The sequence below is a fragment of the Thermothielavioides terrestris genome, chromosome 2 (genome assembly GCF_000226115.1).
Source record: "Thermothielavioides terrestris NRRL 8126 chromosome 2, complete sequence".
Lineage (NCBI taxonomy): Eukaryota > Fungi > Ascomycota > Sordariomycetes > Sordariales > Chaetomiaceae > Thermothielavioides > Thermothielavioides terrestris.
In genome coordinates this window covers 4,462,902-4,477,046 of record NC_016458.1, presented here as the reverse complement: position 1 = coordinate 4,477,046, position 14,145 = coordinate 4,462,902, and the positions used below count along the sequence as shown (strand labels likewise).

The window sequence follows — 14,145 nt, the reverse complement described above, 5'->3', positions numbered from 1 at the left end:
GTGCAATCTCCCGGCGCACCTACCTGGTAGCTCAGTAAAAAGGACGAAGGCATCAACAAGTTCGTCCCCGGACGAAAGACGAGTGTGAAACGCGACGACAGACATCGGATCAGCATTGTGTCTAAAGCTGGCGTTTTGACACAAGTCTCTGCTGTCCTTGCGAAGCGCTGTCCGACAGGATGTCCTGAAACCTGACAAATACGCAGACAACGATTTGACCAAGTTACAGCGACACTGTGTAGGCATCAAGGTGGTCACGGATTCACTGCTCCGTGGCATTGGTGTTCGTTTCCAGTCGGTGACAGGGGCTGGAACGATCCGTTGTCTCTGCCCCACAATCTGGAACAAAAGTGGAGTCCCACCCCTGCTTTTGCCAGACCATCGGGAACGGGGCGCGTCAGACGCGACCTCCCGAGCATGGCAGGCAACCACCAACCACCTTCCAACCTCGGATCACGACTTGAGCGATCGGATCTTATTGTGCAACTACCCCTTCAGCAACATGAATCATGGCCAGGGGTGATGTCCGCTCCTAACATTGCGTATATGTGAGCCGATTCCAATTTCGAGATGAATTCGACGTTTGCCTCTGCGCCGTCCCCAACCCGTTGAGCTCGCCGGAAGTACTGGCCGGGGTACATCGGTACCCTACCACAATGCGCCATGGCAGACAAACCCAAGCTCGGCATCTGGCACACAACAACATTGCAGGCTGCAAGGGATCGTCAGCAGTCATATCCCACCACAATCATTGCCGGCCAAAAGAGGCCATATGATGCTTCGCTTTCGCATTCTTCTGACCGGTCCGAGCCATCGCGGGGGCAGGCGCGGCCACAACCGCGGCTTCCTCAACGTGCCCCGAGCGGCTTTCTCGTCTCAGGAGGGGCTCCAAGACTCACAGCAAGCCGAGTAGAGTATGCCGAGGGTGCCCCGGTCGGGGCTCTGCCGTCCGAGTACTCGCAGAGACAGGCCTTCGCTGCCACGCCAACATCCACCATCGACCCTTTGCTTTCCCTGTCCCACCCAGCCTACGGTCTCCCCAGCCAGCTCGTAGCGAACTTTGCTGCCCTGGGCATAAGGTCCATCTATCCTTGGCAGAAACAATGCCTCCTCGGCCCCGGTCTCCTGACAGGGGAAAAGAATCTCGTTTATAGCGCTCCCACCGGCGGCGGCAAGTCCCTTGTTGCTGACATTCTCATGCTGAAACGGGTCCTCGAGAGCCGCGACGCTAAGGCAATCCTGGTGCTGCCATATGTTGCTCTCGTTCAAGAAAAGGTCCGCTGGCTGCGTAACGTAGTGAGCAACATCCTGCGCGGAGACCTTGGGCAGAAAGAACAAGATGATAGACGGAAGCTTTGGGCTCGCAGGGCTGACAAAGACACCATCCGGGTGGTTGGTTTCTTTGGTGGGAGCAAGATCAAGGCCACTTGGGCGGACTTTGATATTGCTGTCTGCACCATCGAGAAGGTGAGTGCCCCCCACCAAATCCAGGAATCCTGGTCTGACCGCAGCAGGCAAATTCGTTGGTGAACGCAGCGATTGAGGATTGCTCCATCTCCAGCTTGCGAGCGGTTATCCTGGATGAGTGTCATATGATCGATGACGGCTATCGGGGTTACCTGCTGGAGCTCATGGCTACCAAAGTTCTGTGCCTTGGCCAGCCAGTTCAGATCATTGGCATGAGCGCCACACTCACAGTACGAGGAGCTCCATCCTGCCCCTCCTCTCAGAAAGCCTGTGAACACTTACACGGATACAGAATATCGAACTCCTCAAAAACTGGCTACAAGGCCATTCTTACGAGACTCACTACCGCCCGGTCCCCATTGACGAACACCTCGTCTACGAAGGGAAGATATATGCTGCGGGTACCACTGCCAGCCTCCTCAAAACGGTCAACCAACTGGACTCCAGGAGTCAGTTCAGCGAGCCCAGAGTGCAGCCCTTGCGAATTATTAGACCTTCGGACCACAAGGAGCTGAAAGACGCGGTCCGGAATGCTGTGGTCGCGCTCGCAAATGAAGCGGCCAGGGCGGGCTACGGGGTGTTGGTGTTCTCAAGCAGTCGCGCTGGCTGCGAGTCGGATGCCATCCTCATAAGCCGCGTGATGCCAATGTTTGCGGAGGTAGACCCTGCCACTCAGGAGAAGAGACTGGACCTTCTTGGGGACTTGCGGAGCCTGAGCACGGGGCTCGACCCAAAGCTGGAGCAGACCATTCCTTTTGGAGTCGCCTTTCATCGTAAGGTACTCTCCTGTCTCTCTGCGACCGCACCGCTAACCAAGGCTGTAGATGTAGGCCCCTCTCTCGACGCCCTCGCCGGCCGTTTTTGCTGACACTCCAGGCCGGTCTCACAACTGAAGAGCGAGAGTTAATAACCAGTGCGTATGATCGGGGAGTGCTCAAAGTATGCGTCGCCACTTGCTCTCTCGCAGCCGGCATCAACCGTGAGTTTCTGACCTGCTATCATTTGAAAGCCTCGCTTGGCTTACGACTTCAGTGCCCGCCAGGCGTGTTATTCTTCATGATGCCCGAATGGGGCGCGACTTCGTCGGCCCTGCTATGCTGTAAGCCGATGGCTCAAGTCAACAGAGATAGGCACCAACTAACACCCCCTCCAGGCGTCAGATGCGCGGCAGGGCTGGGAGGAAGGGCAAGGATGAAGTGGGCGAGACCTACCTCTGCTGTCGACAAAACGACCTGGAGGACGTCGTTGATCTCATGCACGCCGATCTCCCGCAGATCTCGAGCTGTCTCATCTCAGACCAGCGCCGTATTCGAAGGTCAGCGTCCGGATACGCTTTGCTCAGTGACGAGGTTGACTCGCATTAACCGTGGTGTAGGGCCTTGCTTGAAGTCATTGCGATTCGGCTAGCGACAAGCCGCGAATCTCTTGACGACTATGTCAGCAAAACCATGCTGGCGCTCTCGGCAGAGCCAGACTCGATACGCCAGAGCATCGAGACCGGCATCGACGAGCTCCGAAAGATGGAGTTCATCACTCGCGGCGACGACGGCAGCTTTCACGCAACCCGACTAGGCAAAGCCGTCGTTGCGTCGTCCCTCGATCCCGAGGACGGCCTCTTCGTCCACAATGAGCTGAAGAAAGCATTGCAGGCCTTTGTGATGGACGGCGAGATGCATGTCCTTTACAACTTTACACCGGTGCATGACATGGGAGGAGGCACGGTCAATTGGCGGGTCTTTTGGAACGAGATGCAGCAACTGGATGACAGCGGTCTCAGGGTGATGCACTTTCTTGGACTTAAGCCCGTCACTGTCAACAAGATGTAGGTCAAAAGCCTCGACAATTCTGGCACTAGGCTGACATGGGTTTGCAGGCTCCACGGAGGTACCCTGAGTGAGTCCACGAGCGAAGAGAAGGAAGTCGCACGGCGCTACCATCGATTTTACCTTGCTTTGCAGCTGCGAGATCTCTGTAACGAGATGCCCATACACCGGGTTGCGCAGAAATACGACGTGCCGCGGGGGTCTGTTCAGACTTTGGCTCAGACCTGTCAGGGCTTTGCTGCTGGCATGATCAAGTTCTGCGAAACAATGGGTTGGGGGTAAGGCGCCCTCCCATCACAAGGCCTGCCGAGAGAGCTGCTAACACAGCCCAGGGCAATGGCTGCTGCACTCGATCACTTCTCAGACCGGCTGAGGGCTGGGGCCAGGTCGGATCTGCTAGCTCTAGCCAAGATTACCTTCGTCAAGAGCAGGACTGCGTAAGAGAGCGCCTCAACCATTTGCCATACGGGGAAGCAGTCAGTTAACCTTGGACAGACGGATCTTCTGGGACAACGGCTTCAAGACAATCGCTGCTGTGGCGAACGCGGACCCGAAGGAGCTGCTCCCTCTTCTCATGCAAGCACAGCCGAACAAGGTGAGGTTGGGGGCCAAGGACGAGGAAAAGTACAGGGAGAAACTGCTGGCAAAAGCGAAGATCATCGCCGACTCGGCAAACAGACTATGGCGTAAGATCCTTCCCGAATTACTCGGTTGTTTTTTATCCACCGTGACTGAATCAGCAGCTCCGCAGAGATCGAGATGCAGCAGGAGCTCGACGACGAATGAGCAGTCACAGGCCTGTTGGTTGCCAACAAGACTAAGCGGGTGTACATACACTACAGCGAGTTCGCACTGGCTCACGCCGTCACTTTGCTCAAGGATCAAAGCGTCCTGATGCCACGGAGCCCGAGAAACAACGCCAGCCGGTGGTGCACGATCTCCGTCACATCCCCCAAGTTCGGTATGTACCTAGGTACCTTGGTGGTTGACAGAATACCTGCTAGGACAATTTCCATGCACCCAATTGATGAGAAGCATTTTGAGATTGAGCAGCGTAAACGCCGGCGCTGATTATCTTGCCAGTCTGGGCTGACCAGATGAACGGGATCTACATGCACCGATCGAGACGTGTGATGCGAAGATTGAAGCCAGGACTCAGGAGTTGGTGTTGCTACACTAACACGGCGAAGGAGGGGCGCATCCTCCCATTGACCAGGGTCGATCTGCAGTGCATGCAGGGCCGTGCACGAGATTCACGCTGCAGGAAGCAACTTCTGGACGCCCCGATGCATTCCCGTCCCTGTCCCTTGCGCAGATCCGCAGCATGTCTCGTCCTGTCAGTTTTGGCGCCTTTGCCCGCTTCCATTCGCTGCGCTCACAGCAAGCCCCGCTCGAGGCACCCGTCCAAACCGTTCCGACGCGGTTGCCTTGCCGCCTCCACTGCCTCGCTGTCATACCCACCTGACCGTCCTCCGAAGTCCAAACCATCTTCCACGTCCTGTCTGCATCACCGCTCCAGCTGCCGGGCTGGACAATCTGGAACATCACAGCTGTAGCAGCCCCATAAAAATTACCGTAGGTTACCATCCACCCAGGCCATGGAGGGGAGCGCAGTCAACGGTGTTTCCTGCGCACAGAAAAAGAGGGAGGGCTGCCGGCCACAGTCCCTCCTCCATCGCATCCGTCGTGTTGAAGCTTGAACTCGCGCAAACGTCTCACAACCGCACCGCCGCACCCCATTCGGCGCGGAATAAAAGTGGCTGCCTGGGAGCCACCATCCGGTGCACCACTCCCTGCTGCCCGCCGTGGCAACCTCAGTGCACCGGTGCACCGGTGCACCGGTGGTGGGCCTGGGTGTTGGCGAGTCGGCGACCGGCTGTCTCTTGTGCTTGGAGTCAATCACGAGGGCCAAGATGGGTTTCGCAGCCTTGCCACAGTCAAAGAGGGAACCTGCCTCGACTCGTATTTGTCCGCAGCGTCGGCGGATTTCCAGCGGCTGAAGTTCTCGTTGTTCTTTTCGCTCTACACGACCTGACCTCCCTTCCATCACGTCTGCGCCGCGCTCGCCATCTGGCTTCGAGTTGCGCTCCGCCTCGTCTCTCATAGGTAGACACCGAAGAGCAAACAATGTCTGGGGCGCCTCACGCGGCCAGCGCGGGTGCTGCCGGCGCTCCATCTGCCGCCGAGTCCAGCGGCAGCGGCCGCGGGAGGGGTGAGCGCACGCTCGGCGATATCATGAGGGAGCCATCCACAACCGTCCCCGACGTCGTCGTGCTAGACTCCGTGCCCGAACCCTCAGTGCGCAATGAATCGCTCGATCCAAAGGAGGATCTCTGGTTGTCGACCGTCGACGGGTGAGCTGCATCTCCCTGTACCGGCTTCACTCTCGGCCGAAGCAACCCCCGGCGGCAGTCGGACTGGCGCGGATCGCCGCATTCCCATGTCGTCAGTCGCTGCTCTCAGGCTGTCGACGCATCTGTCTCTCAAGCTCGCTGCCACTGTACTGTGTCGGTCAAGTCATCATCGTTGCTGATACCCAGCATAGACGCTACAGCTCCCCGATCATACCGCTGCGCGTCGGTGCCGTGCCTGATCAGGAGATCTTTTACGTATGTAGCGAACAGCGTGCAGACCTCTACGATGTCGCATCTGTGCTAACCGCAACTGCAGGTGCATAAACAAGTACTCTTGAAATCCGAATACTTTGAACGAGCTCTCTGCGGTGACTTCAGGGAATCGGGCACCCAGTCTATCGATCTTCCAGAAGAGAACCCCGCCATCTTTCATTTTCTCGTCGCCTATCTCTACGAGGGGAGATATGAGCCCATCAAGCCAGCCGCTTCGGTGTTGGGTAAGTAGCTTTCGCTCGAAGGGATCGCCCAAAACCGGCCGTTTTCTGAACCGATCCCAGCAGTGCCCGACCAAGACAAGGGGAAGGAGAACGCGATCGCTGAAACTGGCGCCGACTCGGATTCGGACTCGGTGTCCTCCATCGAGTCCGACTTCAGCGCCCGCTCCCGCCGCCGACATGAGCGCCGCCGTCAGCGCGAGAACCGCCATTGGGAGCGCATTCGCCAGAAACACCCAGGCATGCACCGGCCCAACTGCACCTGCCCGCAATGCGCCGCGGCTTCTGGTCCTCCCTGCTGGTCATGTCGCGCTCCGCGCATCCCTCCGCCGACAACTCACGTAGGCCACTTCGTGGACGTGGACCCGGAACGGCAGCTCCGGCGCCCACTGCGGCACCGCCACCGGCACGGCCTGGCCCCTCCCGCTCCTCGCATGAGCCCTCCGCCCCCGCCGCCAGGGTTGCCCTCGGACCCCAACGGCGGCCGCATCGCGGGCGAGGACCTGCGCACCTGGCTCCTCGCCTACGAGCTCACCATCGACATGTACATACTCGCCAACAAGTTCCTGCTCGAGGGCTTCAAGAAGGAGGTCGCGCGCGCGGCCATCGACATGCTGGAGTCGGCCGGCTCGGACGCCGCCGTCGCCGAGGTGCTCTACCTCTGCCGGAAGCTGTACGACGGCCTGCCCGAGAACGACGCGCTGCTCAAGATGATCTTCGCGCGCGTCGGCTTCCTGCAGCCCTGGCGCCGCGCGCCCCACGAGACCAACGGCTTCCTGCTGGCCAACCCGGAGATTGCCTCGCTGCTGCTCAGGGAGATGGCTGCGCGGCGCGAGGACGACGTGAACGGGCGCACGCTGCCGAGCATGGTTCGCCCGGGGCACGGCGGCGGCGGGCCCGGGCCGTTTGGCGGTGGCCCGTATCCTCATCATCATCCGGGCGTGTATGGTCCCGCCCAAGGCCTTGGGTACCCGCGGATTGGTGGAAGACGGTGTTGCGGTTCGAGGGATAGAAGAAGGGTCGCGGAAATGCGGGTGTGGAGAGAGCGTTTTCGGGGGCTGGAGAGGATGCTGTTCAGCGTTAGGCTGTAAGTCTCTGTTTCGCTTGGTGATTTTCATGGATCCTTGGTTTTTTGGGGTCGGAATATGAGGATAATTCCCTGGCGCGCGGCCTCTTGAATTACGGAGGTGATGGAGCGCCGTCGAATATTCCGTTTGATCTCAGTGACTGGGGGGAGGGTCTGGCTAGACTGTGATAGCATCTAAGCATTCATGTGTACCCCACGCATGCTTTTATAATAGGATGCGATAACCCAACTCTTGTCCCCTGTGTAGGACGTGTGGTTATAATCAACAGTCCTTCCATTGACCCGTGCTTGGCACACCTACGATGGCTGCAGTAATAGCCAGGAGGTCTGTACTGGGAACGAGTGGACGGCTGGTCGAAAATACGCAGAAAGGACCGTACATCGCATTCCACCGAGCCCCCACGATCCCTCAATCAATATCGTCATCTCTCAGCTTGAAGATCGCGGCGAGCACCTCCGCCGACTTGGACCGCACCGCATCATGATACCACCCGTTCGTCTCGTGCACCTTGATGCCGCGCACCAACGAGGCCGTCTCCCGCGCGAACTCGAAATCGACGTACATGTCATCCACATAGCTCAGCGCGTACACGGGCACCTCGTTGCGGGCCAGCTGCGCCTCGTCGTACAGGTCCTCGTCCCACTCGTCCTCCGCGGCGAGGACCTCGGCGGCGTCCCTTAGCGGCCGCAGCTCGGCGCTGCCCGGGTCGAGGTGGAACGGGTAGACCATCTCGCCGGCGAAGTACAGCGGCTCGGACGCGGCGGTGGCGCGGAGGAAGTCCGTCACGCCGCCGGCGGCCAGCCAGCCGAACTGGCGGAGGGTCTGGCCGACGCGCAGGGCGGCCCAGTTGGTGGCGGGCGCGCCGCGCGCGAGCCGGTTGTAGATGGCCTCGTGGAGCAGCGCATAGATCGGGTGAGCGTCGAAGGGGATGCGGGCCTCGAGCGCGCCGAGCGAGCCGCGCGTGAAGCGCCCGAACTGGTCCAGGTCCGCGGCCAGGCGCAGCACCAGGGAGTGCACCTCGTCCAGGCCGCCGTGGCCGCCGAAGGCGAGGCCCAGGGTCAGGAACAGCTGCGCGGTGAGCTGGCCGCCGGAGGGCAGCGGGATCCGCCCGTCCGGGTGCGACTCGATGTGCGCGGCTAGGTGGCGGACGGTGGCGACGTCCTCGGGGTATTTCTTGTAGTAGGCTACGTTGCGCTGGGTGACCTTCTTGTAGGTGGCCGCGTAGACCTTGTCGGCGGTGCGCCGGATGGGAGCAAGGCCGCCAGTGAGGAACACTTCTCGGAGGCCTTGCGGGTACTTGGAGAGGTAGGTGAGGCCGACGAAACCGCCGAAAGAATGGCCGAAGATGGACCAGGGCTTCTTGTCGTCGTCGAAGTCTTCAGTCAGGCACAGCCGAACGGCTTCCAGGTCGCGCACAATGCTGTTGGCGCGGAAGAGCTTGAGGTAGTCGGCCTGCTCTTGGGGGCCGCCCTGAGCCAGCACGGTGTCGGCATTGATGGGGGTGGAGAGGCCGGTACCGCGGGAGTCTAGGTACAAGACCTGGTAGCCACGGTTGAGGGCGACTTCGGTCAGGGGATGGCTCTGAGGGTCCTGGTTACCGAACCCTGGCCCGCCCTCGAGGTAGACTAGATACGGCAGCTTCTCCTTGCTCGCGAGCTCCGACCCGGAAAGGGGGACGACGGGCCGCTCATGCTTCCGGACGCTGCGACCGAAGAGCTTCAGAGTGCCAGCCTCGGGCCGAGCGTGGTTCTTGGGCACCTCGAAAAACAGCTCGGTAACGTGCAGCTGTCCTGGACATGTTTTTAGCTGAAGGGGTCTCGGCCGGATGGTGCGCGCTGCAGGACGTGTCCTGGCTCTTACCAGGAAGGACATGTGCCTTTCGGCTGACCAGCCGCGCAGCCTGAACAGCAGACGCCATGCTTACAAGACGGGGGAATGGATAACAGGGAAGAGGTTGCGGTTGCTTGCGTGTGCAGAGTGAAGTTCCAAGGCAGAAACAGGTGTGCTGTGGTAGATTGGCTGGTGGATTGGGTGATGGTTTTCCGGCTCCTCAAGCCAAGTGCGACTGCCCTCAAATACTTATCCACGGTCCACTGCACCTCAGGTTTCTACCTCTATATACACAAGCCCGCATCTGCGAGCTTTGCCCACCTTTCTTAGCTTTCTTGGCGTTGCCCGCATCTTTCCGCAACCACCCACTCTCTCTCCCATCACGTAGCACGCCAGGTGTTGAAAACGATGGCGGAAATGGCGTTGATATTCTCAGGATTCTCGAAGTATGGGATGGTTGAAGCCGACCTGCCGAAATGGGCTGTTAGTGCTGACTAAGATCCATCCTTTTGACTTGACGGCCTGTGCTGCTTCCTTCAGTGGGAGGGAAAGGGGGCCGAATTGGTCGTCGGGGGCCGAAATGGTCTCCGGGGACCGAAATGGTCTCCGGAAGAGAAATGGCCTCCGGGGGCCGAAATGGTCTTCACTCCCGTTTCCGGATGAGAGAGGATTTCTCGGCGCTGAAGGATGCAGCACACGGCCATCAGGAAGATTGACGGGTATTTTAGTCAGCACCAGAGTCGCGTTTATCACAGGAGGCATCTCTGGCATCGCTACCACACTTGTTAGAAGATATCAACCCGCCTTTCCATCGTTTTTTATGGCGCCAAGCCTGTGTTCCGTGGGTAAAACAGTAACAGTGTCCATCACTCGTTTTCGATCATTAGATCCTGCCATATTATCTTCCGGAGAACGACTTGACTATGAAATTGTCCCTGTGCGTATCTTTGGCTGTATGTACATGTCTTAGTGCTAAGGCACCGTCTCCGCTTACAGCCCCTTTCCTCCGCTGCAGCCTCTCTTCCATTCCAAGTCCATTTTCTTGCAATATACACCCTACACATCATAGAGAGTGCAAGGTGCCGCTGGCAAGAGTGCAGGATGCAGCTGACACACACGGTGTGCAAGATGCAGCCGGCACACAGAGCGCAGGATTTGGCCAGCACACGATATACACAGTGATGTAGTTGAATTCAAAGCTCAGAAGCAATCGACGTGTTGTCGTTATACTTTGATAGAAGAGGTAAGTGGGGCGCTCTTTGTCCCGGTGGGGCCGACCTCCTCTCGGAACCGGCCAAACATGACGCCAGCCGCGCCAAGTGGGCCGTTGGGTGTCTGGCCAAAACTCGGGAAAAAGGCCTGCGGGATGCTCGGGTTCCATGCAACCCTTCAACACAACGAATGCTGATTACCGACCAGAGACGACCCTCGCTGCTACGCCCATGTGGTATGGGTGACATCCGCCTAATCCAGACTCTCACAGAGTCCTTCATCGCGCTCTCGGACGAAGTGCAGTCGCTCATTGACCGCAAGACCATCTTGGAGCATAAGCTGCGGTATGCGCATGAGCAGGTACGTCGGATGCTGTGATCCCAAATAGGGGATTCTGCAAATCCTTTCCCTCACTCCTCTCGTGATGATCTCCTTTTTTAGCTCTAGATCTGGAGCTGTCTTCCTTAGGGTTGCACAGTAGATGTAGAAAACTTTTGTTGCCTGACTTGCGCCATCATCCCGCCCATTTGCCGAGCCGTTTCAAAGCTACCACGCAGCTAACGCTCAGCTTGGCCAGTACCAATATCTCGCCGACAAGTACGCGCCTGCCGTGCCCGAAGTTTCGGAGACGTTAGCGAAACTACAGCTGTCACCGGGTGTACAGGATCCCCTGGCGACCGGCGCCTCGGTTGTCCCCTTGCCGAAGCGCGGCGAGACCGGTAGTAGCCAGCACCAGATTGCGCTGCTGATCCGGGAGGGCCGCAAAGCTGCAAAGCAGCTCGCGGCTATTGTAAATTGTGAAGACCTGGACGTTGGCGGCCGGGAGGCCAAAGAATCGTCGGCCAGAGAATCGTCGTCCGTCTCTCCAGGCATGGAGACTCTGACTTCGACGTCGACGGTCCTCGAAAAGGACTTCACCGTCGAAGGCAAGAAAGGCGCCTTAGCCTGCCCGTTCTCGGCCAAGCCAACTCGAGACGGCGGCCTTGCGGACGGCGCTGAGCGGGTCGACGGTTCTCAGGACCCGGCTGGCGCGACCGATCCCGGGCGGCATCAACCTGCTGATCCTATTTGCGCTGCTATGTTCGACGACTCCGCGTCGCCGTCTGCCGCTGTCCCTTCCAAGTGCCCGATCCGCTTTCTTGACAAGCACTCGCCCGAAGAGATTGCTCGCTATCTTGAGACCCACAAGCACGCCATTCCGCGCAGCCACGAGGTATGCGTCAGGAGGTATCAGCGGAACGAGGAGCAGATACGGAAGCTCGATGCCAAGTACGGTAATCTCGTGAACATGGTCAAAGACCTGAGTCGTATCCACCAGCCGATGCTGCCACCGTCGAAGGAAGAGCAGAATGAAGTCGATGAGGCTTCGAACAAGAGAGTAGAAGACTGGGCACAGACGGTTGCGGCCGCTGACCCGGGGCCGGAGAATCAAGCGCCCGTAGACGAAGAGCGGGAAAGTCGATTCGACCGCCCGATGAGGGACGTTAGAGTCGGCGAGTCCCCCAGCCGACCCTGGGGGATCTCCGTGCCCGTGGAGGCGGGCATCGCGCAGCGACGCGAAGCCTCTCCACCTGCGCCTGCCCAGGAACAAGCCTTGCCGAAGCCAGCGGCAGCGACAGCAAGCAGATGCCCCTTCGACCATTCTAAGGTGTTCGGGGGAGCCGTAAAGCAGGAGGATGCCGCAAACGCTCCAGTGGAGCAGAAGGCCATGCCATCCAAAGAAACACCCGCATCGAGCAGACCGCAGCCTACATTTATCAACGTCCCTGGAACGGCCGGACCGGCGGCGGACAGGGGCGACCGCCCGCCGGTTGTCTTTAACATACGTGGCCCAGTCTTCATAGGGTACCCTATGGAGCAGGCGATTGAGTTCATGAAGCAATTCCAGGGGCATTGATTGGTCTCTTAAACCATGGGTTGGCATATTTGGTTTCATGTTTCTACAGGCATCGCAAAGCAAGGAGTTAGGGAGTGCATAGCGAGAGATACCTGTCGGCCATCACGAGCGTCTGGTAGAGAACTACCATAAGCCGTGCTTCGAAGCAATATTATACCGTTTCCCTCCAGACTGAGTGTATGGAGAAGGGTCTATAGCCGCCGTCTATCCCAGATCCTAGGCGCCAACCGTGTGAAATAACACATCTCCAAACTCCAACGCCGCTTCATGCGAAAACCCTCAGCAAACTGACTGACCGAGGCCTGACAAGACCGGCCGGCATATATACATCTCACAGCCCATTCTTTCTACTACGTGTGGACGCCGTTGATACCTCCTTCGGCCTCAGTGCCCATTCGCCCCGACGCCCTTGGCACCGGCGCCCTGACCGACAGCGGCGCCGTCATCCCAGCTGTCCCTGTACCCGCCGTCGCCGGCCGTATCCCACAGCGAGATGTCGTCGTCTTCCATGAGCGCGGCAGCATCCAGCTCGTCCGGGTGCACCATCCGGCCGTTCTCCAGGTCGTCATCGCCGAGCATCACGCCCTGCTCCAGGTCTTCGTCGTCGCCCTCTGCCGGGTTGCTGCTGCCGTCCAGGAGCGCGTCGCCGGCCTCCAACTCGGCCTCGCGCGCCAGCTCCGCCGCCCGCGCCATGGTCCGGCGGTATATGAGCAGGCCGACGCAGAAGCCGAGCACGCCGAAGAGGCCCATGCTGACGAAGTTGATGGCGCGGTCGAAGCCCGTCATCTTGTCGCCCGACTCGGCCAGCAGCGCGAGCCGCGAGCCGACGAAGACGTGTATCAGCAGTTTCGGCCTGTGCTCTCGTCAGCTCCTTTGTTTTTGCTGTTTCTCTTTTGCCCTCCCCCGCCCTCTTCCGACCCAATTCCAGTAGTATCGTCCTGTATTCAAGTTTCAGGGAAGAGAGAAGAGGAGCGAGGATACGTACGTGGCCGCGGCCGTAGCCAGCGCGAAGCTTCTCGCCCTCACGCTCCCCACCGTGGCCAGGAACCCATTACTCAGGCTATACGGCAGCGGACACAGCCGGATCATGACGAGCACGCCGAGGCCGTCGCGCCTTAGCACCTGGCCGAGCGCGACGAAGCGCCGGTCCTTGCCGACCAGCCGCTGCACGTAGCCGGCGAACACGCCGCGGCTGGTGAGGAAGGCGGCGGCGGACCCGGCGACGGTCGCGCTGGCGGCCAGCGGCCAGCCCCAGGGGAAGCCGTAGACGAAGCCGGCGACGGTGACGCAGGTCGAGTAGCCGATGACGGGCGGGAAGGCGGTGGCGAAGGTGGCCAGCCAGACGAGCGGCCAGCCGGCCGGGTGGGCGCGCCAGCCGGCGGCGAGCGGGCCGAGCCAGGCGAAGATGCGGTGCGACAGGACGAGGAAGACGACGGAGAGGGCGAGCGCGGCCGCGCCCGCGATCACCACCAGCGCGCGCTGCGGCGGCGTCAGGGTCAGGTACAGCCGGACCAGCTGCTGCAGGAGCGCGGTGGCTACGGAGACGAGGTCGGCGAAGAGGGATCTTATGGAGAAGGAGAAGGAGGGGGGAGAGGATGATGGTGGTTCGCGCGGGGCGGCAGCAGCGGAGGAGAGGCGGCGGGCGCCGGGAGGCGTTGGGCGCGGAGCCCGGGACGCGGCCGAAGGGTGCCGGTGGTGATCGGAGGAGGACAGGGACAGACGGGCTGCCGGAGAGGCGGTTCGGGCCGGCGAGGGGGAGTCATCATCCAGAGCGAGAGGCATCGCGTCGGGGTCGGTCAGTGTTGGCTTGTCCCAGTTGGGCCGGCCGGCAGTACACTTGCGTAGCAAGAGGGCGGATGCGAGCGACGGGATGCAACGGAATAGTAGCAGAAGCGGGTCCCCGCAGAGGGAACGCCGACGGAAGCGGGTGGGTGCAGACAGAGTGCTACCTGCGCATAGCGTTGGATTGTGTTGCAATAA

The 14,145-nt window shown here is 59.9% G+C and overlaps 5 protein-coding genes across 5 annotated transcripts; 3 read left to right on the top strand and 2 right to left on the bottom strand.

Annotated features, from left to right (window-relative positions):
• The first annotated feature begins 443 nt into the window (after window positions 1-443).
• On the top strand, window positions 444-4,576 carry THITE_2065919 (uncharacterized protein). The gene is made up of 12 exons (XM_003652330.1): window positions 444-1,467; window positions 1,515-1,697; window positions 1,760-2,245; window positions 2,344-2,446; window positions 2,500-2,566; window positions 2,621-2,782; window positions 2,843-3,289; window positions 3,341-3,568; window positions 3,623-3,727; window positions 3,786-3,976; window positions 4,042-4,251; window positions 4,374-4,576. Exons 1-11 carry the CDS (start codon window positions 664-666, stop codon window positions 4,074-4,076), a joined length of 2,811 nt encoding a protein of 936 aa, XP_003652378.1. The 5' UTR covers window positions 444-663; the 3' UTR covers window positions 4,077-4,251; window positions 4,374-4,576.
• Window positions 4,577-5,468: 892 nt separating this feature from the next.
• On the top strand, window positions 5,469-7,016 carry THITE_2010165 (uncharacterized protein; the record flags this gene model as incomplete). Its single annotated transcript, XM_003652329.1, has 4 exons — window positions 5,469-5,644; window positions 5,836-5,899; window positions 5,961-6,141; window positions 6,202-7,016. Coding segments are annotated over 4 exons (1,236 nt in total), but the record flags the coding sequence as incomplete, so codon positions are not given.
• A 618-nt stretch (window positions 7,017-7,634) lies between these two features.
• Window positions 7,635-9,144, bottom strand: THITE_2045851 (uncharacterized protein; the record flags this gene model as incomplete). Its single annotated transcript, XM_003652328.1, has 2 exons — window positions 7,635-9,016; window positions 9,087-9,144. The coding sequence occupies 2 exons, from the start codon at window positions 9,142-9,144 to the stop codon at window positions 7,635-7,637; spliced, it is 1,440 nt and encodes a 479-aa protein (XP_003652376.1).
• A 1,260-nt stretch (window positions 9,145-10,404) lies between these two features.
• On the top strand, window positions 10,405-12,412 carry THITE_2113812 (uncharacterized protein). The gene is made up of 2 exons (XM_003652327.1): window positions 10,405-10,628; window positions 10,846-12,412. The coding sequence occupies exons 1-2, from the start codon at window positions 10,506-10,508 to the stop codon at window positions 12,163-12,165; spliced, it is 1,443 nt and encodes a 480-aa protein (XP_003652375.1). The 5' UTR covers window positions 10,405-10,505; the 3' UTR covers window positions 12,166-12,412.
• THITE_2113810 (uncharacterized protein) lies at window positions 12,358-14,028 on the bottom strand. Its single transcript, XM_003652326.1, has 2 exons — window positions 13,151-14,028; window positions 12,358-13,018 (listed from the first exon to the last, which is right to left on the bottom strand). Exons 1-2 carry the CDS (start codon window positions 13,945-13,947, stop codon window positions 12,550-12,552), a joined length of 1,266 nt encoding a protein of 421 aa, XP_003652374.1. The 5' UTR covers window positions 13,948-14,028; the 3' UTR covers window positions 12,358-12,549.
• Between the last annotated feature and the right edge of the window lie 117 nt (window positions 14,029-14,145).

Excerpts from the sequence above, each read along its gene's own strand:
- THITE_2065919 (XM_003652330.1), top strand. The coding sequence starts at position 664 with ATGGCAGACAAACCCAAGCTCGGCATCTGGCACACAACAACATTGCAG. Across the intron at positions 2,246-2,343 it reads GAGTCGCCTTTCATCGTAAG|GCCGGTCTCACAACTGAAGA; the intron begins GTACTCTCCTGT and ends CTGACACTCCAG. Across the intron at positions 2,567-2,620 it reads TTCGTCGGCCCTGCTATGCT|GCGTCAGATGCGCGGCAGGG; the intron begins GTAAGCCGATGG and ends CACCCCCTCCAG.
- THITE_2113810 (XM_003652326.1), bottom strand. The coding sequence starts at position 13,947 with ATGCCTCTCGCTCTGGATGATGACTCCCCCTCGCCGGCCCGAACCGCC. Across the intron at positions 13,019-13,150 it reads CTGGCTACGGCCGCGGCCAC|GCCGAAACTGCTGATACACG; the intron begins GTACGTATCCTC and ends ACGAGAGCACAG.
- THITE_2113812 (XM_003652327.1), top strand. The coding sequence starts at position 10,506 with ATGGGTGACATCCGCCTAATCCAGACTCTCACAGAGTCCTTCATCGCG. Across the intron at positions 10,629-10,845 it reads TGCGGTATGCGCATGAGCAG|TACCAATATCTCGCCGACAA; the intron begins GTACGTCGGATG and ends CAGCTTGGCCAG.